This window comes from Vipera berus, assembly GCF_964194415.1.
Source record: "Vipera berus genome assembly, chromosome: W".
NCBI lineage: Eukaryota > Metazoa > Chordata > Lepidosauria > Squamata > Viperidae > Vipera > Vipera berus.
Genome location: NC_138210.1, coordinates 64,941,103 through 64,968,759, shown reverse-complemented (window position 1 = coordinate 64,968,759; position 27,657 = coordinate 64,941,103). Strand labels below are relative to the sequence as shown.

Below are 27,657 nucleotides of genomic sequence, written 5' to 3'. Positions count from 1 at the left end.
TCTTCTGGAGTCCATTTAAGCTCATGCCTACTGCTTCAGTGACTCCATCCAGCCATCTCATTCTCTGTCGTCCCCTTCTTCTCTTGCCCTCAATCTTTCCCAGCATTAGGCTCTTCTCCAGTGAGTCCTTCCTTCTCATTAGGTGACCAAAGTATTTGAGTTTCAACTTCAGGATCTGACCTTCTAAAGAGCAGTCAGGGTTGATCTCTTCTAGGACTGACCGGTTTGATCGCCTTGCAGTCCAAGAGACTCACAGGAGTCTTCTCCAGCACCATAGTTCAAAGGCTTCAATTCTTTGGTGCTCAGCCTTTCTTATGATCCAACTTTCACTGCCATACATTGCAACTGGGAAGACCATAGCCTTGACTATATGTACTTTTGTTAGCAGGGTGATGTCTCTGCTTTTTAGTGTGCTGTCTAGGTTTGCCATGGCTTTCCTCCCCAGGAGTGTCTTTTAGTTTCTTGGCTGCAGTCCCCATCTGCGGTGATCTTGGAGCCCAGGAAAATAAAATCTGTCACTACCTCCATTTCTTCCCCATCTATTTGCCAGGAATTGAGAGGGCCGGATGCCATGATCTTGGTTTTCTTAATGTTTAGTTTCAGCCCAACTTTTGCACTCTCCTCCTTCACTCTCAACAAGAGGTTCTTTAGTTCCTCTTCACTTTCTGCCATTAGAGTGGTATCATCTTCCTATCTTGATCAGTATTTTTCAACCATGGCAACTTTAAAGATGTGTGGACTTCATCTCCCAGAATTCCCCAGGCAGTTGCTAAGATTGAGAAACATGGCTCTACAGACCCTGGAGAGTGTGCTCTCCATATGACATACACTAGATTGAGAGGCAAGAATTGGGCCCAAAGTCAGCCAGCAAAATCAATGGAAAACTTTTATCTAGGGCTCCCAAAGTTGAATTGCAAAACAGGGGCAGCGGTCAGGATTCTCCATGTTTCTCTTCTGCCACCTGGTGGATGTTCACATTTTTGCAGGCCCCTGACAGCACCCCTAACCTAAATTCCCACTTCTATGTTTTAGGAGCACTTGGCATCACACATGCGAAGACCCCATTTTGCCATCTACGGCATACAGCAACTCACACCCTACAAGGGAGAATTGTCTTTGTTCAGCCAGAAACCCAAAAGTGAGTCCCTTACCCCCTCAGGCTCCGCAGCAGGTCAAAGAAGAGAGCAGTGGGGAAGCTGCCAACGTGTCTTCCAGCATTAATGGCTTTGTCCAAGGTTATGGTGGTCTCACTTAATTCCTTCCACATACTGAGGACAGAATAGAGATCTCCTTCCATTAGTCCTGCAGGGATCAAAGGCAGAACGGCCTTTCAATGGAGCAGCTTAGAGCCTGCTAGATATTCTGCATTAAGCTAAAGGTAAAGGTAAAGGTTCCCCCGCACATACGTGCTAGTCGTTTCCAACTCTAGGGGCCGGTGCTCATCTCCGTTTCAAAGCCGAAGAGCCAGCGTTTGTCCGAGGACGTCTCTGTGGTCATGTGGCCGGCATGACTAGACACCAAAAGCGCACGGAGCGCTGTTACCTTCCCACCGTAGTGGTCCCTATTTTTCTACTTGCATTTTTTACGTGCTTTCGAACTGCTAGGTTGGCAGAAGCTGGGATGAGTAACAGGCACTCACTCTGTTACACGGCACTTGGGATTCGACCCGCCAAACTTCTGATCGACAAGCTCAGCATCCTAACCCACTGAGCCACCGCGTCCCTTTCTGCATCAAAGCATGACCTTAACTATATCTAAACATCTTTCTTCTGTCATTTAAGGAAGATGAGCTGAAGCTCTCCCCTAATTTTAAATTCATCACAGCTTTGGACCGAAAGAGAATGGCTGGACCAAAATAGAGATGGGAAGGCCTGGAAAATGGCCTTGGGAAACAAGGGGGAAAAGGGAGGGGCGAACAGTTTTTCCCAATTTTCCCAGGCTTTCCCTTCTCTAGATCAAAGTCACTTCCTCTGTTAAGAGGCCTTGAAACTAGATCTTCAGGTGTCAAGTTCAAAATAAATGTTCTTCCACAATATGCCTGGAAGAATGTATCACCTCCAGTGGCTTCCCTCTTTCCCATCCATCAAAGGTGGAATATTCATAGCCGAGGTTTGAAATGTGGGGTACTTGGTGCTCTCTGAGCTTGCTTGTTTTCTTGCAGACGTTTCATTATCCAAACTCAGTAACCCCCATCAGCGTTCAACATCATCAACATTGACTAGCACTGGTGACGTTACCTAGTCTGGGTAATGAAACGTCTGCATGAAACCAACCAAGCTCAGAGAGCACTAAGGGCCCCGCCAAGGTCTTATTTATGGCCATTGCCACCCACAGCCCAGAGCCAATGATGCTGCTGAATGTTCATAGGCAACAGTCCCTTCCAATGTACCATCTCTGCTGGCCCAGAGAGTGACCACAGTGATAGCAACCAGCTCCAGCCCATGGTCTTGCTCCAAGCAACACAACAAGTGTTGCATCATCAGCGGGAGAGAGATGGGAAGCTTCTGGATCCGTTCTGAGAGCTGAAACCAGAAAGATAAGATATGTTAAAAAAAGGTAAAGGTTCCCCCGCACATGCGTGCTACTCGTTTCCGACTCTAGGGGCCAGTGCTCATCTCCGTTTCAAAGCCAAAGAGCCAGCGCTTGTCCGAGGATGTCTCTGTGGTCATGTGGCCGGCATGACTAGATGCCAAAGGCGCACAGAACGCTGTTACCTTCCCACCGTAGTGGTCCCTATTTATCTACTTGCATTTTTACGTGCTTTCGAACTGCTAGGTTGGCAGAAGCTGGGACGAGTAACAGGCACTCACTCTGCTACGCGGCACTCGGGATTCGACCCGCCAAACTGCCGACCTTCTGATCGACAAGCTCAGTGTCCTAACCCACTGAGCCACCGCATCCCTATATATTTTAAGATATATATATTAAGATATATTAGAAAAGAAAAAAGAAAAGAATGACAGATGAAACCTCTCGAGGCTCAGATATATGCTGAAGTCTTGGTTTTCCAAGCCACCCTTCCCCTAAGATAGGGACCATTCACCTTCTCGTATAGGGCAAACAGCCGCAGGTCCTGAATTAGCAAGCTCAGGTATAAAGGTTCCCGAGAGCCACGTTTGAGGAGCACGAGCCGCATCTACGGAGAGAAGAGATTGGAGTCCCAGGACCCATTATGTCTTTCCATTGCTGTCCTCGGTCTTCTGCCTCTCACTAAACCTGTGTCAAGGACTCCCATAATTCCCAGCTAATAAAACCAGGAAAGATAAGGAAGCCCATATATAGTACCTGGAAGGCACCTGTAGAAGCAGACACACCTTGTTGAGTTTCACCCCACTCTTTATCCCATTTCCTCCAAATGAAGTGAGTTATGATGTCAACGCTGCTAACATCGGATGTGCTTGCTTTGACAACAGATGGAAATGCAGCCATTTTTCTCTATTGCTTTTAGAGTGAGTTGATGCTGGGAGGGGGAATGTGGATGAGAGTCCAGCTAGTCATAATAATAACAGCCGTGGGAATCCAAGGTCATTGGGCCCAGAGTTGACAGAGTTTTGGCGGGCTGGAGAGCTGGGGAGAAAGCCCGTGCTTCAAGCTAATTGGGGAATGTGATTCATGACTGTTTATTGGAGGAGGGAATTGTGCTTTGATACTTTGTATTCAAGGGAGGGGAATTTAGGTTTTGGTTTCGACTATATAGTGCCGATACTTTGTTTCTCGAATAAAAGATTCTTTAAGGTAAACAATGCCTCGAAATTCTTTTGAAGAGTTTCATCTGTCGGAACCATGACACTTGACTTCACTAGCCTACAATCTCCCAGGGAATGTAAATTTGAACCCGGGTCTCCCTGATGCTCTAAGCCCCTGAAGGCTCAGCCTCAAGGGCCCCATCCCATCCCATTTCATTTCCACTGTAGGAACAATACTTAATGAGAACAACGACATTGTTTTTATTGACTGTTGTACGATGCACAAAATAGCTTTCTATGAGATGGGCAGCTCTATAAATTTGAGAAATAAATACAGGTAATCCACAACCTGCAACCTGTTTGCCTAGTGACCGTTCAAAGTTACAATGGCACTGGAAAAAAAGTGACTTGTGACCACTTTTTCACACCTATGACCCTTGCAGCATCCACATACTACACGATCAAAATTTGGACAAATGCAACTGTCTCATATTTATGAAGGTTAGAGGGTCCCGGGGTCACGTGATCACCTTATGCGACCTTCTGACAAGCAAAGTCAATGGCGAAACCAGATTCACTTAACAACCGTGTTACTAACTTTACAACTGCAGTGATGCACTTGACAACTGTGGCAAGCAAGTTCATAAAATGGAGCAAAGCTCATTTAACTCTCTTGCTTAGCAATGGAGGTTTGGGGCTTAATTGTGGGTGTAAGTCGAGGACTATTTGTATGGGCTTAAAGACCGTGGAAATGGTCTTTGCTCCGGCAGTTCGAGTCCTAGCACCGTGTGGCAGAGTGAGCTCCCATTACTCACCTCAGCTTCTGCCCCCTCAGCAGTTCAAAAGCAGGCTGCATGCGAGTAGATAAATAGGTACCACTTCGGTGGGAAATGTGGTGGCATTTTGTCTAGAATGGTCAGATCCCTGCTGGTGCTGGACCTACCCAGATGTGCCATCCGACTGCGAGGCAACATCGGTGGTGAGAAAAGGCCCGGATGAGGCCGCAGGACACCATTCGTCTTTCTGGTGCAGAGCTAGTTCGTCTGGTCACTAGACGGGGCTCAACACATGCCAGAGAACAACGAGTATATGTATGTATGTAAGCATGCATGCATGCATGCATGCATGTATGTATGTATGCATGTATGTATAAAACTACAGGTCATCCTCAACTTACGAGCACATCTGAGCCCCAAATTTATGTTAAGTGAGCCCTGCCCCATTTTACGACTTTTCTTGCCACATTTGTTAAACGAATCACTGCAGTTGTTAAATTAGTAACACCATTACTAAGTGAACCTGGCTTCCCCATTGACTTTGCTTAGTCAGAAGTCACAAAAGGGAATCGCGTGACCCCAGGACACAGCAGCCATCATAAAAGTGAGTCGGATGTCAAGCATCTCAGTGTAAATCATGTGACCACGGGGATGCTGCAACGGTCATAAGTGCGAAAAATGGTCATAAGTCACTTTTTTCAGTGCCGTTGTGACTTTAAATGGTCACTAACTGAACTGTTTTAAGTCGAGGACTACCTGTATATGCTGGAGGCGTGACGGATGGTTATTCGGGGGCTGCGTTTGTACAGAATGTTTGAGGCTGACCATGGTTAGATCTGCAGATTTGCCATTTACCTGGTTATTAAAAGCCGACTCCTCCAATTTCTTCCCATGCAGGGCCAAATCTTTGCGAACGATGGCAGCTCGGTCTGGAGGGGCCAAAGGCTCAAGGGGAATGAAGATGGCATCCTTCCGTTGCTTAAGAGATTCAAGCAGCATGGACTCTGCCGAGACGCTGAGAACCAGGCTGACTCGCTGCAGGGAGACACAGAGCCAATGAAGGATGAGATGGAAACTAATCAAGGAGAGAAGCAACCTAGAACTAAGAAGAAATTTCCTGACAGTTAGAACAATTAGCCAGTGGAACAACTGGCCTCCAGAAGTTGTGAATGCTTTAACGCTGGAAGTTTTTAAGGAGAGATTGGACAGCCATTTGTCTGAAATGGTATAGGGTTTCCTGCCTGAGCAGGGGGTTGGACTAGATGACCTCCAAGGTCCCTTCCAACTCTGTTATTCTATTCTAGGATTTTATGTATGTGGACCAGGCTAATGGAGCCAGGGACTGGGAAAAATATGAAAGAAAGCTACACCTTACCTGTGGCATCTTCTCAGGCAGCCAGTCAGATACCAGCTCTCCTCCAGAAGCATGGATCAAGTCAGCACCGTCGATCAAAAGCACCAAAGACTGGCGCCGTTTCAGCAACTTGGCCACCGCATGGAGAAGGCATTCAAACTGGGTTATCAGCCCTCTGTAAGCAAAAACAAATCTCTTATCTTTCCTTCTTGCAAGATCAGGATAATTCAGTATTTCTCAACCTTGGCTACTTGGAAGATGTGTGGACTTCAATTCCCAGAATGCCCCAGCCATGTGATTGACACTGATAGGGCAAGCCCACTAGAATATAAACTGAAAGCAAACCCCACCCCTTACTGGCACAGATAATGTTACCTAGCTTGGGTAATGAAACGTCTGCAAAAAAACAAAACAAAAAACTAACCGAGTTCAGAGAGCACCAAGGACCCTTCATTAACCAATTGACTGGGAATTCTGGGTTTTGTTGTTGTGTCACGCTTGGAGGGCAGAGGGCAGTCTTGAGACAATCTTCTCATGATGTCCAGCGTCTACCTAATCAAGCCCAGATCTGCAGAATTAGGACTCTACCAACCTGTAACTTCTAGGTGGGGTTGGTGGGTTCTCTAGCAATTTCCTCAGCAAGGCACAGAGATGATCTAACACAACTTGGGCTTTGGTCTGATTGGGTCCCGCCTTGGTGAAATGGGCTACGACGTGATACTTGGGAGGAGGCCCTTCTCCTTCCAGTGGGACCATCTTCCTCAGCTTCTCTGCAAGTGCTGCCTGTGGAGATGGAAAGAAACGGAGGGAAAGCTTCAGCTGTGGGTCCCGGCCAAGATAACAATTCCTTTGATAATTCCATCAAACCTGGAAGTGAAGTGTAAAGGTAAAGGTTCCCCCGCACATGCATGCTAGTCGTTTCCAACTCTAGGGGCCGGTGCTCATCTCTGTTTCAAAGCCGAAGAGCCAGCGCTTGTCCGAGGACGTCTCCGTGGTCATGTGGCCGGCGTGACTAGATGCCAAAGGTGCACGGAACGCTGTTACCTTCCCACCATAGTGGTCCCTATTTTTCTACTTGCATTTTTATGTGCTTTCAATCTGCTAGGTTGGCAGAAGCTGGGACGAGTAACAGGAGCTCACTCTGTTACAAGGCACTCGGGATTCGACCCGCCAAACTGCCGACCTTCTGATCGACAAGCTCAGCATCCTAACCCACTGAGCCACCACGACCCTTGGAAGTGAAGTGGCCAAACCTCAAACACCAACACAGTCACCATTCCCGCTCAGCTGAGGTATTCTCTCTTAGGGAGCCTTTCAGTCCAGCCACTCCAGTTTTAACAAAATACAAAAGTCCATCTTCCACGGGGAGGAATAAAAAAAAGCCTCAAGCTCTTCCCCAAGACCATCTCTCTCTGTTCTGCGTCTTCAGAGCTAGCAGGAATAAATGTCTTAATACGGGTAGTCCTCGAAGGAATGACCACAAAGAGGCCCAAATTCCTGTTCCCGAGTGAGACAGTTGTTAAGTGAGTTTTGTTTTGAATTGTGGCAGTGCTTAAGTTAGTCACACGGTTGTTGAGTGACTCTGCTTGTCAGAAAGTCACAAAGGGTGATCACATGACTCTGGAATACTGCAATAAATGAGTCAGTTGCGAAACGTCTGAATTTTGATCACCTGACCATGGAGATGCTTCACCAAGTGTGAAAAAGAGTCATGTCACTTTTTTCAGCGCTGTTGGAACTTCCAACTGTCACTAAACAAACTGTTGTAAGTCGAGTACTATCTGTATTTGAGCTTTTCCCTTTCCCTCCTCCAAACTACTAATATTTCCTGTCGCATACAGGTGATGCTATTTTGATCACACCAGAACATACACTGGCGCAGTGGATGAAATGCAGTACTGCAAGCTAACTGCCCACCGCCAGGAGTTCGATTCTCACCGGCTCAAGGTTGACTCAACCTTCCATCCTTCCGAGGTCGGTAAAATGAGGATCCAGATTGTTGGGGGCAATATACTGACTCTGTAAACCATTTAGAGAGGGCTTATATACTATGAAGGGGTATATAAGACTTAAGTGCTACAGCTATTCATTCATTCATTCATTTTATTTAATTTTTACTTCCTAGTAGCCCAGCACTACCTCGGGCCTTGCTACAGATTGTTGGGGGACCATATGCTGACTCTGTAAACCACTTAGAGAGGGCTGTAAAGCACTATGGTTTAGGTTTAGGTTTTATTTAATTTGTATACCGCCCTTCTCCCTAGGGACTCAGGGCGGTTCACAGGGCATATATAAATAACAATACAAAAGTTAAAAAAGATTAAATCAGTGCCCAGTTAAAAACAATAATACAATTCTAAAACAACAATTTAAAACCCATAATCCCCCGTCAGGCCAGACCAGCTAATTCAAATAAGTGGGTCTGCAGGCCACGACGGAAAGTTCGGAGGTCTGATGCCATCCGGAGCTCCACCGGCAGTTGGTTCCATAATGCCGGAGCGCCCACAGAGAAGGCTCTCCCCCTGGGGGCCGCCAGTCGGCATTCCCTGACTGGAGGCACCCTGAGGAGGCCCTCTCTGTGGGAACGCACAGGGCGGAGGGGAGTTGACGCCGGCAGCAGGTGGTCCCCGAGGTATGAAGCAGTATATAAGCCCAAATGCTATTGCTATTTTTATTGCTATATACTGAGCTTCCATATCTTGTCCCAAGTTCTCCAGATCTCCCCATTGGTTCAACCTTCCCTTTACTCACCAAGAAAACTGTCTTTCCCTGGCCAGGTTCACCACTCACAACGTAAAGCTTGCCACCACGCATCTGAGCCGATGTGGTATTCAGAAGCTTCGTCCGGGCACAAAATCTCCTTTGCTGCAATTCTTGGAAAGATTCTTGCAGAGTGTTTCCTTCTTCTTCCTTTGAGTCTGTCGTGAGTTCAGATTCACCTCCCTAAATTGAGAGGTGAGAGACATAAAGCTCAGTTTATTTCTAAACAAATTTTCTTGACAAAGTTTAAAAAATATCCCTGAAGCTAGACTATAGCAGAGCTTGGAAAAAGTTTTGCAGATACGAGGAGTCTTGCTACTCTCTGAGATTAGTTGCTTTCTTGTAGCGCTGATGTTACAGTGGAGGTCAGCACAGTTCACTTTAACTGTCTAGAAATTCATCAAATTTGGTACTCAATGAATTTTGACGAGAAAATTTTGTCCCGGTACTTGCCGTTTGCTTGATACTCCACGTGCAAGCTAGAAATTGTTGGTGTTGTTTACCTCATGACCCGCTACTCTTTCCAGCCCAAACAAAGGGTGACGTGTTAGTCACACAGTAGATCTTGCCCTGTGTACATCCCATTGAAGTCTTATGTTAGCTTCTGTGGTCATTTTGAGTATTTTTGCCTATTTCCCCCTCATCAACATAGGTAAAGTGAAGTTTTATTTTATTTAATCTAAGTACGTATTAATTTTTAGGTTTATTTCTCAGGTAATGATATATGTCAAGGTAATAATTTAACAGCTAACCAGTTTATGTAATGTGAGATGTATGATGTAATGTTGGGAATGACTCAGCAGGGTCTATGTTCCTTTAAGAGTCAGCTGGGTCTGTGTCTCTTTAAGAGCCTTTGTATAAATAGGAAGGCTCCACTGCTGTGTTCTTTCTCTTTTGTTTCCTGCTGTAACTGCTGTGTGTTGGAGACTGCTCTATTAGCACATGTATGTATATGGTTCCTGGTGTATGATATTGTAGATAGTGTAAGATAAACCACCATTTAATATAGACCACTCTGTCCTTTCTTTAAGGAAGAATTTTTGCCTTGAAGTTCTTTTGATGGGTTTCAACTATTGAACCATGACACCACTGTTTACTGTGTTTACTCCAGGGTTATCTCAGCGCAATAAGACTGTGCATGCTCTGACTATACACAACCCTATCTTTTTACGTATTGTCTTAAAATGTGCGTTACCTTTGGTTTGAGACCACATTCAAATTCAAATTCAAATTAAATTTATTTACATTAGTCCTTATGGGAAAAAATAGTTTGGTACTCATCGTTTTTGGTACTCATTGTGTCTCCCAGAACCAATTAATGACGAGTGTCTATGGAGATTTTCAGTCATCCAGGTCATAGTTGTCCCAAACTTGCTTTTCCAGGAGGCAACTGGACTTTCTTGTTTTTCTTTGAAGATATTTCGCTTCGCATCCAATGAGCTTCTTCAGCTCTGACTGGATGGTGGGGAATGGAAGGATTGATACTCCTTGCAGACAGTCATTGAGGCCATTTGGAGGTTTATCTGTGTCATCAGGGTCCTCAACAACTCTCTAAAAGAATGCAAAGGACCAGCTGTCTGTAAGGAGTATAAATCTTTTCATTCCCCACCATCCAGTCAGAGCTGAAGAAGCTTCTTGGACGAGAAGCGAAACGTCTTCAAAGAAAAACAAGAAAGTCCAGCTGCCTCCTGAAAAAGCACCTTTGGGACAATGAGTACCGAGGTACTACTATATGAGGTTTGGGAATGAAACGCTTGCATGAAAACAACGAAGCCTCAGAGAGCATCGGGGAACCCTCATTTCAACCCTGAGCTACAAATATTCTGCTTTATTGGTAGTTTCCAGATACCTCAATGAAGTGATGCTGGAGGCATTTCCACACATCCCGCAAGACTCTGTGGCCAAAATCTTCAAGACCTTTCACGAAAGGCTGACCTTGGGCTAGTCCACCCCACTGACAGGAATAGCTACAAAAAAAAGAGGTCAGTTTAGGACACATTATGGATAGTCCTTATTTTATAACCATTCATTTAGGGACCATTCGAAGTTACGACACTGACAAAAAAATGGCACATGATCATTTTTTTTCACACTTATGACCCCTGCAGCATCGCTGCAGTCATGTGATCAAAATTTGGACAACTGGCATGTATTTATGATGGCTGCAGTGTTCCAGGGTCATGTGATCCCCTTTTGTGACCTTCTGACAAGCAACGTCAGTAGGGAAGCAAGATTAACAACCAGGTTACTAACTTAACAACTGCAGTGATTGACTTAACTATGGCGAGTACATCGAGGACTACCTGTATGTTCTCCCACTTTGTTGTTGTTGTGAGCTGCGAAGTCGTGTCCGACCCATCGTGACCCCATGGACAATGTTCCTCCAGGCCTTCCTGTCCTCTACCTATAGTGACTTTCAGTTCTTAAGGTTAAGCAGAATCCCACCTTCATCGCCACTATTGTGTAGTGGGTTTTGGAGAGCAGGAAGGATGCCGAGACGATGAGTACAGCATGGCAGATATTTATTAGGTGGAAGTGACTGTACTGGGGAATAGGGGTTACCTGCCCTCCTTTTATACCTGGCCAGGTGAGCAGCCGGCCAATCGGTTTGAACCTCTATTTCCCGCCGAAACTGGGTTCCCGCCAAAACAGTTACAGTTCAACGCCCCCTGGTGGTGACTGCTATGTAAGTGTGTATGTGTTCTCTTCACCTGGATACATAACACCACCATCTTCTGGCGTCCATTTAAGCTCACGCCTACTGCTTCACTGACTCCATCCAGCCACCTCATTCTCCAACTTACTCAGCAGCTATCGCAGAACATACACAAACGCCACTTCCTTTACCTGCTAAAGGCGGCCAAGCTTCCATGTTTCCTGAGATGTTCCTTCAAATCTGCCATGTGTTGGGCAGCTTCTTCTGACTCAACTCCAAAATCTTTCTTCCATGCTTCTGGCACAGAGCTGGGGAGACCAAGAGAGAGAGACAGCTCAAAATGCATGATGAAGACAATCCATCCCACTGTGAGAATTTGCTGTTGGGACTAAAAAGCACCTTTTGAAGGTGTGGGAAGAACGGGAGACAAAGGGCAAGGTTATCAATCTGGCGGTGCAGTGGTTAGAATGCAGCATTGCAGGCAAAACTCTCAATCTTGATGGCTCAGAGTTGACTCAGCCTTCCATCCTTCTGAGGTTGGTAAAATGAGGACCCAGACTGTTGTGGGGCAACATGCTGACCTTGTCAACCACCTAGAGAATACTGTAACTGCTATGAGCCACTATATAAATCTTAGTACTATTGCTACTTCGGGATGTGGTGGCACAGTGGGTTAGGACGCTGACCTTGTTGATCAGAAGGTCGGCAGTTTGGCGGGTCGAATCCCGAGTGCCGCGTAACAGAGTGAGCGCCTGTTACTCGTCCCAGCTTCTGCCAACCTAGCAGTTCAAAAGCACGTAAAAAAGCAAGTAGAAAAATAGGGACCACTACGGTGGGAAGGTAATATCATTCCGTGTGTCTTTAGTGTCTAGTCATGCCGGCCACATGACCACGGAGACGTCCTCGGACAAGCGCTGGCTCTTCAGCTTTGAAACGGAGATAAGCACCGGCCCCTAGAGACTGAAATGACTAGCACGCATGTGCGGGGGAACCTTTACCTTTACCTTTACTATTGCTACTTAAATCTAAACTGCATACTTAATAAAAAGGATAGACTGATCTTGCAGAAAGGAATAGGCAGCCTTGATTGACTTTAAAAATAAGTAGCTTGATTACTGCACTCTAATCACTGCACTATCAGGACTCCGAGTAAATTGAAACTGGTGTATAGGACCTGCAAGTTAATTGACAAAAACAATTTACCCAAGAAAATCAGGTTCTCGTAGATAGAAGAATGCCCTAGATCCTGCTGAGGGATCATTGCTACCATTCAGAAATTGAATAGCTTCCAATTCGGTGATGGAGCGGCCCGGTGGATACGTTTTCATCTGCAGAGAGAATATTCAAACAGTAGCTCTTATTCTGAGAATCGTCTCAACAGCTGTTTTGTCTTTGATCACATTTAGCCCTGGTTAAGACTTGGTTCCCTTCATTTTCTGCCTTTCCTGTCAACACTGACTAATTAAGCCCACTAATTAGGCCCACAGTTCTGTCTTATGTCTAAGTATATTTACCCACATTGTACAGCTATAGCATTATTATCCTTCTGCTCTTCTCTACTACCTGCTCCTATTGGTATGATTATGACTATTATTACTCTGTTGCTTTGCATGTACACTGACAGCTTCTGCACCAGAGATAAATTCCTTGCATGTCTAATCACACTTGGCCAAATAAAGTATTCTATTATGTTGTGTTCTGTTCTGTTCATTCTAAACTAAGGCTGCTTCTATGTTATTTCTATGGACCATGTCCTAACAATTGCTGGAGCCACTAAATCCCACCAGCCCTGTCTGCTGATAAAACACACACTATGCAAATCTCGGCCAATGTGAATGCCCCAATAACAGGCAAGTCCTAAATCACTGCCTCCTGCACATCCAATTGACGCTTATTTTTTTCTTCGTTTGGGAAAGGAAGTTTTCACTTAGCGCTTTCTCTGATCAGTGTTTCTCAGCCTCAGCAAATTTCAGATGTGTGGACTTCAGCTCCCAGAATTCCCGCACCTCTTCAAGTTGCTGAGATTGAGAAACACTGTTCTGGATCATCAACAGCCCAGATGCTGGCTGGGAAATTCTGGGAGTTAGAAGTCCACACATCTTGCTGAGGTTGAGAAACGCTGTTCAGGATCATGACATCCCAAGGTTCACATCAGCGTCATCTCTCACCCATTCGTACTGCGGTTCTTCCGGCAAAGAAGTCTCTTTCGGGACAAGGCCGTAGCGCTCCCCAAGGATTCCAATGAAGAGATCACTCCGGGAGACTTCAGACAGACACAATTCCACCTGCCTAAAGAGACAGAGGCCTTCGTGACTCTCTTCTCCCACTCATTTTTGCCTCAATCCCATCCCCTTCCTAGATGTACACGGGGAAGGTAAAGCTATGCAAGGTGACCATGCTTATTTAAACAGATTTTGGTGTCTCAACACACTGGAGAGTCATGGATAATAATAATAATAATAATAATAATAATAATAATAATAATAATAATAATAATAATAATAATAATAATAATAATAATAATAATAATAATAATAATAATAATAAATAATAATAATAATAATAATAATAATAATAATAATAATAATAATAATAATAATAATAAGAAGAAGAAGAAGAAGAAGAAGAAGAAGAAGAAGAAGAAGAAGAAGAAGAAGAAGAAGAAGAAATTGTTGTTGTTGGAAGGGATCTTGGAGGTCATCTAGTCCAACCCCCTGCTCAGGCAGGAAATCCTATACCATTTCAGACAAGTGGCTGTCCAGTCTCTTCTTAAAAACTTCCAGTGTTGGAGCATTCACCACCTCTGGAGGCAGGTTGTTCCACTGGTTAATTGTTCTAACTGTCAGGAAGTTTCTCCTTAGTTCTAGGTTGCTTCTCTCCTTGACTAGTTTCCATCCGTTGCTTCTTGTCCTGCTTTCAGGTGCTTTGGAGAATAGCTTGACTCCCTCTTCTTTGTGGCAGCCCCTGAGATATTGGAACACTGCTATCATGTCACCCCTCACCCTTCTCTTCATTAAACTACACATACCCAATTCCAGCAACCGTTCCCTATATGTTCCTTATATGCTCTGCTTCTTCATTTGCAGAGAGCAACAATTAATTTAGCGACCGTTCAAAGTTACGACGGCACTCAAAAAAGTGACTTATGACTGTTTTTTTTACACTTAACGACGGCTGCAGCATCCCCATGGTCACGTGATCAAAATTTGGATGCTTGGCAACTGCCTCCTATTTATGACGGTTGCAGAGTCCCGGGGTCATGTGTGATCACCTACTGTGACTTTCCGGCAAGTGAAGTGTCCCTAACTTAACAACTGCAATGACTCGCTTATCAACTGTGGCGAGAAAGATCGCAAAAGGGGGCAAAACTAAGTTAACCGTTGTCTTGTTTAGCAAGCAGAAGTTTTGGCTCCATTGTGATCGTAAATCGAGGAATACCTGTAAAATGTTACAAGCTTTGGGAGTCTAATGGAACGTGTAGATGACCTCGGGGGATGAGGGGAAAAGATACCACGGAGGAAATAATCAGGAGCCCCCCCCCAATGGATCAATGGTCAGAGTAAGAAATTCAGGAAGGACCCACCCTAACTGTTCAGGCTGTTAGAAGTGGTGGCACTTTTTCCGTCTTCAAAGGCAACCCCTGGCAGAGTGTATTACAGTAGTCTAACCCAGCGGTTCTCAAAGTTCGGTCTGGGGACCTTCAGAGATCCCTGAGACCCTTTCAGGGCTCCATGAAGCCAAACAAATATTATAAAATTTCCCCAGTTTAAGTAGAAAAAACAGAAACATAGAAAACTGACAGCAGAAAAAGACCTAGCGGTGAACTCAGTCTGCCCTTTGAATTCATTTTTTGGTTTTCTTTTTAATTAATTATTTTCGCAATATTAACATTATATTTTATTCTTTTTATTTTAAATTTTTTGATGCAAATGGACGTGTGTTTATCCCAAGCATATTTAAACTCAGTTACTGATGATCAACCAATTACCTCCACTGGAAGTTGGTTCCAAGCTTCCGCTACTCCTTCTGTGAAATCATACTTTCTAACATTATTTTTAAACCTCTCTCCTGTCAGTTTGAAGTTATGCCCCCATATTCCTGATTGTTGCTTAATAATTTCTAGTGTAGAAAATATTGATAGGTATAAGCCACATAAACAAATATCCTCTTCGTGGTGCACCATCATTATTAGGACTGTAAAGAGGTCCTGGGGCCAAAAAGTTTAAAAACTGTTGGCCCAACCCAGAAAAGATGAAGGGAGTAACACACTCATTGGCACATAATAGAATAACAGGATAACAAGAGTTGGAAGGGACCTTGGAGGTCTTCTAGTCCAACCCCCTGCTCAAGCAGGAAACCCTATAGTATTTCAGCCAAATAGCTGTCCAATCTCTTCTTAAAAATCTCCGGTGTTGGAGCACCCACAACTTCTGGAGGCAAACTCGTTCCATTGGCTAATTGTTCTCATTGTCAGGAAATTTCTCCTTAATTCAAGGTTGGTCCTCTCCTTCCAAAGGATACTGAGAAAGACCCCAGCGTACAAAAGGGATGCATTCATATTTACACATTTCAGAAAGGAACAGCATGAGCCACAGATGATATAAGCATACACATTCATAGGTAATCGATGTCGGGTTTCTATAGATCATGGATTTCAGATTATTGTTATTATCTTCAAGACAAGGAAACGGAGAAATGAAGAATAAAACAAGAGGGGAAGCATCTCCCATAAACCAAGGAAAGGGGGTAGTTAAGAAATGGTAGATGCCAAAAAGAAAACATCACCCATTGGCACTTTGAGGTCTAATCTATGGAAATCGTTCGAATAAGATAAGAGGCTGTGCTTCAAAAAACGCTTATATCTCTTAGTTAATTCCATTCGTTTAACAGAATAAGAGAGTTGGAAGGGACCTTGCAGGTCTTCTAGTCCAGGGCTTTTCAACCAGTGGTATGGGTACCACCTGTGCTACATTGGCACCTAGCAGGTGGTACGCAACCATCCTAGAAAAGTGGTAGCGGGGGAGGGGAATGAGCTGAACCGGTGGCAGCACCGCACAAGCCTCAGTGAGAGATGACTGGAGCTGCAGGGCTGTCAGGGCTCAGCGGAAGCGCCAAGATCAGTGCCGCTTTCCAGCTGATCGGTGCTTCTTCAGGGCTGTCAGGGCTCAGTGGAAGCGCCAGGATCAGTGCCAAACTCCAGCTGGAGCTCAGCGCTGATCCTGGCGCTTCTGCTGAGCCCAGAAGAAGCGCCGATCAGCTGGAATGTTGCAGCATCTCCAGGGTCTTGTGATTTACATTCAGATGCTTGGCAACGGATTCATATTTATGACGGTCACAGTGTCCCAGGGTCATATGAAGTGACCAAAACCTGATGCAACCACCCAGTAGAGGGGGGAAAATAAAAACCAAACACCCCCCCCACCCTACCCCCGTTGCCAATCCTCAACAGAAACAGAAGAGCACCGCCGGGCGGGCAGGCAGGTGTCTTGCTCGGCTGTGGCTTGGGGGGCACTTTTTCCGGTGCCATTGTAACTTCGAACAGTCACTAAGTGAATTGTTGTAAGTTGAGGACTACCTGTACTTCATCACTTTTTTCTTTTCTTTTCTTTTCTTTTTTGGTCATCAAGTTTTTGACACCTTGCTAGGCGACTGGTGGTACTCAGATGTTGCCATATCCTAAAAATGGTACAATGGGTGAAAAGGTTGAAAAGTCCTGCTCTAGTCCAACTTCCTGCCAAAGCAGGAGATGCTATACCATTTCAGACAAATGGTTGTCCAATCTCTTCTTTAAAGTCTGCAGGATTGGAGCACTCACAATCTCTGGAGGCAACTCGTTCTACTGATTAATTGTTCTAACTATTAGGAAATACTGTTAGCCTTTTTTCTTCAAAATGGATACTGATTTACTCAGCCCACCTCCTTACCCATAAACACCCCACATACTTGTTTCTCTGGCTCTCATGTTCTGTGATTCCCCAGCGCAAATCAATCTCCTGGATTGCTAAGCAGAACTTGGCAGCTCGTGCACGAAGTTCGGGAAAAACAGAACGAATAAGCAGGTCACGTTCACCGTGCATGTCCCGGAAAGTAGAGGAGACGAAAATCCTCACAGAGCGCCACCTGTTGGAAAAGAGGAGTCAATACCCAATTCTCCATCCAGAGTAATTCATGATCTTTCTCGTTATTTCCCCTTAAAAATCACCTGCTCTGGGGGACAGGTATCAAGGACACGACTCCAGGTTCTGGCTGAGCTGTCGCTGTTCGCTGTTGCTTGGGCAAGCCGTGAATCTCGTCAACTTTGTCAACATGTTCTAAGAACCGGGAGTTGCCACATTCAGACATAAACCTGGCCGAAGGAAGAAACGTCTTTTAAAATCTAGAATTTCCCAGTACACAGTAAAGCATACAGATACCCATCAGCTACCGAGATTTCTGCTTTCGTTCCAGCTGCTTCTTTAAACAACCACTAAGCTATCCAAGCTCATTGTGAGCCCTGGCGGCACAGTGGTTAGAATGCAGTACGAGGATGGAGATTCGTTCTCTGAGCTTGTGGGTTGGTTTCTGAATGTTTCATTTCCAGGCTAGGTAACATCTTCAGCAGAATTTAGAATGCGGTAGTGCAGGTTAACTCTGCCCACAGCCTGGTGTTCGATCCTGATGGGGCTCGAGGTTGATTCAGCCTTCCATCCTTCTGAGATTGGTAAAATGAGGAGCCAGATTGTTGGGGGCAATATGCTGATTCTATAAACTGCCCAGAGAGTGCTCTAAGTCTAAAGCACTGTGGGGCGGTATATAAGTTTAAGAGCTATTGCTACCGCGTTTCCCTGAAAATAACGCCGGGTCTTATATTCATTTTTGCTCCAAAAGATGCATGAGGGCTTATTTTCTGGTTAGGGCTTTTATTTCGGGAAATACGGTACTAAATGCATTCGTCTGGCTGATAATCTTTATTGTTTATGTTTATTCCATCTCTTAATATTGGGGGTGAGTTATTACCCCCCGTAGAAAAGGCTCGCAATTTGGGTGTCCTCTTAGATTCACAGCTCTCCTTAGAAGATCATATAGGAGCTGTGACTAGAGAGGCCTTCGCCCAGGTTCGTCTGGTGCGCCAGTTGCGACCCTATCTGGACCTGGATGCCTTGCGTACAGTCACTCATGCACTTGTGACCTCTCGTCTAGACTACTGCAATGCTCTTTACATGGGGCTGCCCTTGAGAACCACTCAGAAGCTTCAGCTGGTACAGAGTGCAGCTGCACGAGTTCTTTTGGGGGTCTCCCGATACTCCCACATTACACCTCTGCTCCGTGAGCTGCACTGGCTTCCAGTTGCCTTCCGGGTGAGATTCAAGGTGCTGGTGATGACATACAAAGCCCTACATGGCATGGGTCCGGATTACCTACGGGAGCACCTACTACCGGCGTCAACTTCCCTCCGTCCTGTACGTTCCCACAGAGAGGGCCTCCTCAGGGTACCACCGGTCAGAGAATGTCGGCTGGTGACCCCCAGGGGGAGAGCATTCTCGGTGGGTGCACCAATCCTTTGGAACCGCTTACCAGCTGAACTCTGGATGGCCCCCAACCTTCGCTCCTTCCGGCGTGATCTAAAAACTTATCTATTCGAACAAGCCGGCCTGGCCTGATGGGTTTGGGTTTTAACATTACTTTAACTAACCTACAACATTGGGCACAATCATCTAACTTTAAATCTTGTATCCTGTATTCTTATTTTTAGTGCCCTGTACACCGCCCTGAGTCCTTCAGGAGAAGGGCGGTATATAAATCAAATAAATAAATAAATAAATAAAATCTTAACTGGGGATTATTTGGAGGCTGGGGCTTATATTACGAGCGTCCTGAAAAATCACGCTAGAGCTTGTTTTCCAGTTGGATCTTATTTTCAGGGAAACACAGTATTATATAAACTCTTTTCAGTCTTTCTCAGTGTGGAATCGGCCTTCTGTGATCCACTTTAAAGCAACCCCATAACAAAATGTAATCATTCACACATCACGCAAACCATCCACATTTATTTCTATCCACTTGTTTAGCTCCGAGGCTCACCGGAACATTTGCTCGCTGAAACCATGGATTACCACATCCTTTCTGGATTTAAAAGTTCTCTTCTCCCTAAAGACGGAAGGCAAAAAAAAAGTGTTCCTTTAGTTGCACAGTGCAATGCTATTTCAGAATTCTTTTTAACTAGATAACCTCTGCCCCAGTTGGCTTACTTCAGAGATATTCCTTACCTAAACAGAAAAACAGAAGGACCAGAGGGAGGCAAAAAAAAGCAGTGAGAGCAATTTTTTGACTTCCTGACAGCTTCCCCATTGACTTTCCCTGCAGGAAGCTGGGAGGGAGTCTGGAAAATGATGATCACATAAGCACAGCTGACTGTGGTAACATGGCAGCATGAAGCAGGCACAACTTGGCCAAATTTTAATCCCATGCGAACTGTGAATTCCGGATTTTTGGATGCATTTTGTTAGTCCATTTGAGGTGCACGGATTCAAACACTGTAGCCCTATGATGCACCGTTTATGCCAGTTGAAGGTTACAAACAACCAAACAGACACAAGAGTTTTAGTTGTGTATAGATTTCAGTCACTCAGGGTGAAGCGCTTCAGAAATGGTCCATCAAGAGGAATAAAAACAAATGAACAGTCTAAGGCAGAATGTCTGTGGAGATTCTCAGTCATCCTGGTCATACTTGTCCCAAAGATTGTCCCAAGTCATCCAGGCCATACTTGTCTCAAGCTCCCACTTGGCAGTTTATCTGTGTCCTCAGGGCCACCTGAGTAGTGCAAATGGGCGTGGAGCCTTCTTGGAACTGCTGAAAGGACTGCGTTGTAGACTGGAGATAGATGATGCCATATCCCGCCTCCTCTGTCAAGAGAGGGCTGTTCAGTTTTGACGTAGATGGCCTCTTTGACCCCTCTTTCAAACCAAAGCCAAAATTGAACAGCCCTCTCTCAACAGAGGAGGAGGAATACGGCATCATCCATCTCCAGTCTACAACGCCCATTTGCACTACTCAGGTGACCTTCAGGACACAGATACAACCTCCAGGTGGCCTCAACTACTCTCTAAACAAATGCAAATGACCAGCTGTTCTGCAAGGAGAATAAATCCTTCTATTCCCCACCATCCAGCTTCTTGGATGTGAAGTGAAACGTCTTCAAAGAAAAACAAGAAAGGCCAGTTGCCTCCTGGAAAAGCATCTTTGGGTCTAAGGCAGGACACACTCTCTCTCCTTACCACGGCTCAGAACAGATGTTGATGAAGAGGCAGTCTGAGGCAACATGGTGGCGATACAGCTGGAGACAAGAACCGCTGAGTTCCTCAACTTCACCACTGAGCAAAAGAATCGTATCAACCTGGAGTTGGGAAAAGAAAAACAACAGAGCTCTGTAACACGCAGGGACTCATCACACTGACCTGCGCGTGTTAAAACTACAAGGCAATGGCTTGTGTTTGCAAAAGCCCTGTTTGCAATTTTATTCTCTCTGTTTAAGTGAAGACCTTGACAGCCTCCAACTCCATGCAGCCAGCAGCTGCATTCATCAAGTTTTCCCCAACCCAAACCTGTGTACAGTTGCTGAACTACAACTCTCATCAGCACCCTGTGGATGGGATCGTAGGAAGTGGTAACCAGTGTTGTTTCAGAAGCTACTAAAGCTTTGAGACCCTCCCATCCTAAGCCTCTTTTTTTTTTCAGCTGGCCCAAGAAAGTGCAAAGACTTTTGCTTTCTTCTGCTGTGCAAAACCCAAGGCTACCATCGTAAAAAAAATAAATAAGTCCTTGGATGAGATCCAAAAGAATGGTCATCTAGAATCTAACTGGATCTAGTTTACACCAATCCCATGCACTAAGCATCACTATTTGTTTGCTATCCTCAAACCCACTTGCCTATTCACACAATTCGTGATCGTTCATATTTATCTGGAGAAGGAGGACTAAGGACCTCTAGAAACATCAAGGCAGAGAGGCCGTGATTGTTTCACTAAGGACACCTGTTCTAAAGACCTCTTCATTCATTAACCTGATGGATTTTTAACTGATCCTTTCATCCAGCCTGTCCTTCTAACTGAAGGCTTCCTCCATTTTTATCATGGACTCACATGTTCCCGCCGAGTCAAGAAATCCTTGATGACGTCCGATGAGGACCAATCGTCACTGTAGTAAACAGTATTGTACTGGAAGAAGAAGCATGGGACACATCAGCCACTCCTAGATCCCATGATTGTAAATGTGTCAGGCACAAAGAATCAGCACCATTTGTGTAGATGGCACTTAGACTTATATACCATCCCATAGGGCTTTACAGCCCTCTCTGAGCGGTTTTACAGAGTCAGCCTATTCCCCCCCCCCCAACAATCTGGGTCCTCATTTTACCGACCTCGGAAGGATGGACGTCTGAGTCAACCTTGCGCCAGCCAGGATTGAACTCCTGGCAGTGGGTAGAGTTAGCCTGCAGTACAGCATTCTAACCACTGCACCACTAGGGCTCCCATTTATTTTATTTTTTTGCAGCATAAATGCAAATAGATTGCAGCATAAATGGTTTATTGAGGCCTGTACACAAGAATCTGGACAACTAAAACTGTCAGCACTAAACTGACGCTAGATGGAGTGAGTGGAAATCAAGGAGGACTTGGATCCCTTGTGGCAACGTAAGGATTCTAAACTGATGACACATTTTACTACCCCCCCCAGCTCTGCCTTCTCTTCTCCTACAAAATGGAGGTCTTCTGTAGATTCACTATCTGGCTAATCAGCACCTGGCAATCCCATGACTGACAGCTTCTTCTGTCTCCATGTCAGTTACTCTTTCTACTTTGTTCTGCCAGCAGCAAGATCTGACTGCTGGCCCAGTGATGGATTGTATTGCAAATCAGGGCTGTTTCCAGAGGAGGCAGAGGAGGAGAGGACCTGGAGCTTATGGAGCGAAGGAACTGGATGAGGCTGTCGGCAGGCCCAGAGGAAGAGAGAGAGAGGCTTTTGGAGGAGTTGGTGGCGGCGGCAGCAGCGTGCTCCAGGGGCGAAAAGAAGCAAGGCCTCTTTAAGGAAAAGGTGGAAGAGTCAGGATCAGAAAAAGGAAAGAAGGCGAGGTTGTCAGAATACAAGTGAATTTGAGGGCTAATCCACATGGAGCCCCATTTCCATCTGTCCTGTTTGCCATCGTTCACTCCCTAGAGCAGGGGTGTCAAACTCAATTTCATTGAGGGCCGCATCAGCATTGCGGTGGCCCTCAAGGGGCCGGGTGGGTATGGCCAGGGTGGGCATGGCCTACTGGGTGGGCGTGGCTAGAGTGCGTATGGCCTATTGGGTGGGCGTGGCCAGCTCTACATCGTTTGCATCAAGGGTGCCTATGGGGGCCTGGGCAGGAGTGGGACAGATCTGAGGGTCTCTGGCAGAAGGAGGGTCTCTGGGCCAGGGCCAAGGCAGTGGGGGTCGTTCCTTCACTGTTTCCAGGATGGCTTCGCGGGCCACATGAAACCACTTCGTGGGCCGCATCCGGCCCCCGGGCCTTGTGTTTGACATGTCTGCCCTAGAGACTAAAATGGACAATGTGAAATTTGAGCGGGCCACGAACAAGGAGTATATATATCGGAGGTGGTGACCCTTTGAGAGCTGTATGCAACGAAATTTCATTTTGATGTATGCCGATTGGTGTACATTCAAAGTGACAATAAAGTTATCATCATCATTATACTAGGGATGGGGAGAAATTTGCCTCTTTTTCTCCTATTGTTTTTGCAATCTTCATTGTGCAAAGTTGTACACCCATCCCAAAATTCCCTTGGGGAGGTAAGCAAACCTATGCTTGCTTACCACAGGACAAAACTGAAGGAGAAAGTTGAAGAAAGTGAAGTCAGGGAACCTAACTAGTCACTAAATATCTCCGCTTCTTTGCTCCCCTTAAACCCTCTTGCTGATTCACGCAATGTGCGATTATTCCTATTTATCTGGATAAAAGCAAAAGACGGTGAAGCCTGAAATCAAATCCTTGCCCTGAGCCCAATGTCTCTCTCAGTTCCACATCGTACCGTCTTCTGTAAGGTTTGCACGTCCTTCAGCACAGAACCGGTCATGGGAATAGCCCCCACAATGTCTGAAAAGTTGCAGAGGAAGACCTTAGCCTGTTCACAGACCGAATATAACATGGATCCCAGCAGCATGGCCAAGTCTCGGATCTAGAGAGAGGGGAAGTGTGACATTAAATGAGGCACACAAAGGTGGCTGTTCCAAAGTTACAGCAGCATTGGAAAATGATTGGTTTTCACACTTACGACCACTGCAGCATCCCCATGGTCACCTGATCAAAATAATAATAATAATAATAAAGTTGGAAGGGACCTTGGAGGTCATCTAGTCCAATCCCCTGCTCAGGCAGAAAACCTTATATCATTTCAGGCAAATGGCTGTCCAGTCTCTTCTTAAAAACCTCCAGTGTTGGAGCATTCACCACCTCTGGAGGCAGGTTGTTCCACTGGTTAATTGTTCTAACTGTCAGGAAGTTTCTCCTTAGTTCTAGGTTGCTTCTCTCCTTGACTAGTTTCCATCCGTTGCTTCTTGTGCTGCTTTCAGGTGCTTTGGAGAATAGCTTGACTCCCTCTTCTTTGTGGCAGCCCCTGAGATATTGGAACACTGCTATCATGTCACCCCTCACCCTTCTCTTCATTAAACTACACATACCCAATTCCAGTAACCGTTCCCTATATGTTTTAGCCTCCAGTCCCCTAATCTCGGCACTTGGCAATTGGCATATATTTGTGACACTGTGCCGGGGTCATGTGATCGCTATTTGCAATGTTCCCAGCCAGCTTCCAACAAGCAAAGTCAATGAGGGGGGCGGGGGGAGAGCCAGATTCACTTAGCAACCATGTTACTAAATTAACAACTGCAGTGATTTCCTTAACAATGTCCCCAAAGGTAAAATGGCGATCATGTGACCCCAAGTTGCTTCATGATTCATTGAACAACCATTTAACTGAACATATTTGTTATAAGTACCGATACAAGTAGTCCTCGACAGTTCGTTTAGTGGCTGTTCAAAGTTACAATGGCAGAGAAAAAAGGGACGTATGACTTGTTTTTCGCACTTACGACCGTTTCAGCATTCCCCAGGGTCACGTGATCAAAAATTCAGAAGCTTGTTAACCGACTCATGTTTATGACGGTTGCAGCGTCCCAGGGTCACCTTCTGCAATCTTCTGACAAGCAAAGTCAGCGGGAAAGCCAGATTCACTTAACAACCACGTTACTAACTTAACAACTGCAGTGATTTGCTTAACAACGTCCCCACGAGTAAAATGGCGACCGCCTGACCCCCAAGATGCTTGAAACATCATAAATACAGGCCCGTTGGCAACCACCCAAATTTTGATGTGTGGATGGATGCTGCAACGGTTGTAAATATAAGGAGCAGTCGTTAAGTCATTTTTTTCCCAGCACCATCCTAATTTTGAAGGGTCATTAAATGAATGGCCATAAGTCAAGGACTACCTACTGTATAACATGCAGGCTTACAAGGAGGCCCTTACATAATATGGTTGAACAAAATTAAGGGCAGAAAAAGAGGGAGAACTAAATGACAACTGATTAACTGTTTACCAACCGTCATGGGATCTTTCCTCTGATCGTTGCGGTTATTGTTGTCGTAAGTTGGACAATACATATTTTGGCCTGTGGCGCAAGGTTTCCCCAATTGATAGGAGCTAGCAATCAAGATGAGAGTCCGTCCAGGAATGGGGTGCATATTATGCTTAACTGATAATCCAATGGCATTCTCGAGAGCCTCACAGTAACGTTGCAGGAGCTCAGGGGCGTAGCGGATGTCTCTGTGAGATACAAAATGGAGAAAGAAGAAAGTCTGAATAAATATTTGTAGCTCAGGGGTGAAATGAGGGGTGCCTGGTATTCTCAGAGCTACCAAGCTCAGAGAACCTCAAAGACCCCCTCAGAAGAAAGTCTAAAAATACTACTAGTCAAGGAGAGAATCAACCTAGAACTAAGAAGAAACTTCCTGACAGTTAGAACAATTAACCAGTGGAACAACGTGCCACCAGAGGTGGTGAATGCTCCAACACTGGAGGTTTTTAAGAAGAGACTGGACAGCCATTTGTCTGAAATGGAATAGGGTTTCCTGCCTGAGCAGGGGGTTGGACTAGATGACCTCCAAGGTCCCTTCCAACTAATACTTCTTCTTCTTCTTCTTCTTCTTCTTCTTCTTCTTCTTCTTCTTCTTCTTCTTCTTCTTATTCTTATTATTATTATTATTATTATTATTATTATTATTATTATTATTATTTATTTATTTATTTATTTTATTTATTTTATTTATTTTAATTCCATTTATATCCCGCCCTTCTCCGAAGACTCAGGGCGGCTTACAAGCTTAGCAGTAGCCTTCATTCTATGTATATGCCTGCTTATTAGGGCTTTCACACACCCCCAAGCGGCATTATTACAAAGTCAGCTTAATTGCCCCCAACAATCTGGGTCCTCATTTTACCTACCTCGGAAGGATGGAAGGCTGAGTCAACCTTGACTATCATTATCATCATCATCATCATCATTATTATTATTATTATTATTATTATTATTATTATTATTATTATTATTATTATTATTATTATTATTTTCTTGTTGAATGTCTATGGAGATTCTCAATCATCCAGGTCACGGTTGTCCCGAAGGTGCTTTTTTTTCAAAAGGCGACCTGGACTTTGTTTTTCCTTGAAGACATTTCACTTCTCACCCAAGAAGCTTCTTCAGTTCCTCAGAAGAAGAACTGAGGAAGCTTCTTACATGAAAAGGAAACGTCTTCAAGGAAAAACAAAGGCCAGGCGCCTTTTGAAAAAGCACCTTTGGGATATTTGCTTGTTTCAAGTAGATCAAAGTCATGATTGCTGATCTGCAGAAAGAAGTTATATTTTGTGGGTGTTGGGGAAGGACACAAATCCACCCAAGACCTTCAGTGCTGCCAGAGAAAACAAGAGTCGGAGTGGCAGGAAATAAGAACACAAAGCGTTATCAGTGGATATTAGCAAAGGTAGCTCAGTCAACATCCACTAACAATACAAGCAGTCCCCAACATACGACTGCAAACAGTTGTTAAATGAATCACTGCAGTTATTAAGTTAATAACATGGTTGTTAAGTGAATCTGGCTTCCCCACTGCCTTTGCCTGTCAGAAGGTCGCAAAAGGGGTTCGCATGACTCCAGGACATGCAAAAAGTCATAACGACATGCCAGTTGCAACCATCCAAATTTTGAACACATGAAAATCATGGGAATGCTGCAATGATCGTTAAGTGGGAAAATTCTGAATCAAGGAGGCGGCAGATAAATGCAGTATCCTTAGCCTACAAGTCACATTGGACTGGGAGATGCTGGAAGATGAAGACTGAGCAAGCCAAGACGTACTTCATTGGCAGGTGTTACGCTTCAAAATTTAGGGGACTATTGTCTAAAGCAGGCATGACAAACTGCCGGCCCGTGGGCCGGAAGCCTCATTCCAAAACCGCGCCCACCCCAATGCTGGCAATGGGGAAAAAGTCATGAAATGTCACGTGACATCATGCGACATCATGAGTTTGACATGCCTGGTTCTAAGGAGTCCCTGCTGACTTTAGGGGGCAGTGCTCATCTCCGTGCCATTGACCACTGTCCAAAGGTGTTTCCGTGATTATGTGGCCCGCGTGACATCACAGAGTACTGTTACCTTCCCACCGAAGTGGTACCTATTTATCTAGTTGCATGTGCGTGCTTTCAAACTGCTAGGTTGGCAGGAGCTGAGGCAAGACCAGGACCTCACTCTGTCATGTGGCGCTCGGGTCTCAAACCTGGGGTGCTAGCAATCCAGCAGACAAGCCCAGTATCTTAACCTCTGAGCCATAGCATCACCCCATTACTATGGTCTACACCTAATACTTCATTCTCCCTCCCCACAACCTCTGCTAAGCAAGAAGACAAGGATAGTCCTGGCTACAGCCTCCTACTTGGATTTAAGCAGTTTCTTCTTCTCCTTCTTCACCATCTGGAAAATTAGCGGGATCTCCATGCAACCCCGTAGATATCGGGGTTTTCCAAAATTCATTGGCAGTTTCATTTGCTTTAGGACCTTTTCGATGAGCTGTAGGTTACTTGGGAGTGGCTCGTCTGAAAAAAAAAATGATACTCAAAGAAACAAGAAAGGAAGATCTCTGTTTCCTCATTTGAAAATAGATAATTCTAACCACAGGTAACCTAGTAAACCTCATCGGCATTTTTGCATTCTTTGACGTTCATCACTCATCCCTAATGAAGGCAAATATACGTGTCCCAGGATAATGTTTCAGGATCCAATCTGGGTCGGTCTCTGGGACCAGAAGACTAGTCTTCTGATCTTTTGGACTCATGCTGAAGCCTATCCTCAGAGA

The 27,657-nt window shown here is 45.1% G+C and overlaps 1 protein-coding gene across 4 annotated transcripts in view; it reads right to left on the bottom strand.

Annotated features, from left to right (window-relative positions):
* LOC308676193 (telomerase protein component 1-like) overlaps positions 1-27,657 on the bottom strand; it is an 83,518-nt gene that overhangs the window by 30,744 nt on the left and 25,117 nt on the right. For all 4 annotated transcript variants that reach the window (XM_081341960.1, XM_081341963.1, XM_081341962.1 and 1 more), the window contains 19 exons: positions 27,238-27,397; positions 24,852-25,074; positions 23,281-23,427; positions 21,352-21,426; positions 20,488-20,606; positions 19,294-19,359; positions 17,435-17,578; positions 17,176-17,352; positions 13,401-13,521; positions 12,436-12,560; positions 11,424-11,540; positions 10,426-10,543; positions 8,568-8,759; positions 6,409-6,599; positions 5,838-5,991; positions 5,318-5,497; positions 3,044-3,136; positions 2,390-2,522; positions 1,152-1,302 (listed from right to left, as the gene is read on the bottom strand). In XM_081341960.1, the coding sequence (XP_081198086.1) occupies positions 1,152-1,302; positions 2,390-2,522; positions 3,044-3,136; positions 5,318-5,497; positions 5,838-5,991; positions 6,409-6,599; positions 8,568-8,759; positions 10,426-10,543; positions 11,424-11,540; positions 12,436-12,560; positions 13,401-13,521; positions 17,176-17,352; positions 17,435-17,578; positions 19,294-19,359; positions 20,488-20,606; positions 21,352-21,426; positions 23,281-23,427; positions 24,852-25,074; positions 27,238-27,397 (2,686 nt within the window). The remainder of the gene's footprint in view (positions 1-1,151; positions 1,303-2,389; positions 2,523-3,043; positions 3,137-5,317; positions 5,498-5,837; positions 5,992-6,408; positions 6,600-8,567; positions 8,760-10,425; positions 10,544-11,423; positions 11,541-12,435; positions 12,561-13,400; positions 13,522-17,175; positions 17,353-17,434; positions 17,579-19,293; positions 19,360-20,487; positions 20,607-21,351; positions 21,427-23,280; positions 23,428-24,851; positions 25,075-27,237; positions 27,398-27,657) is intronic.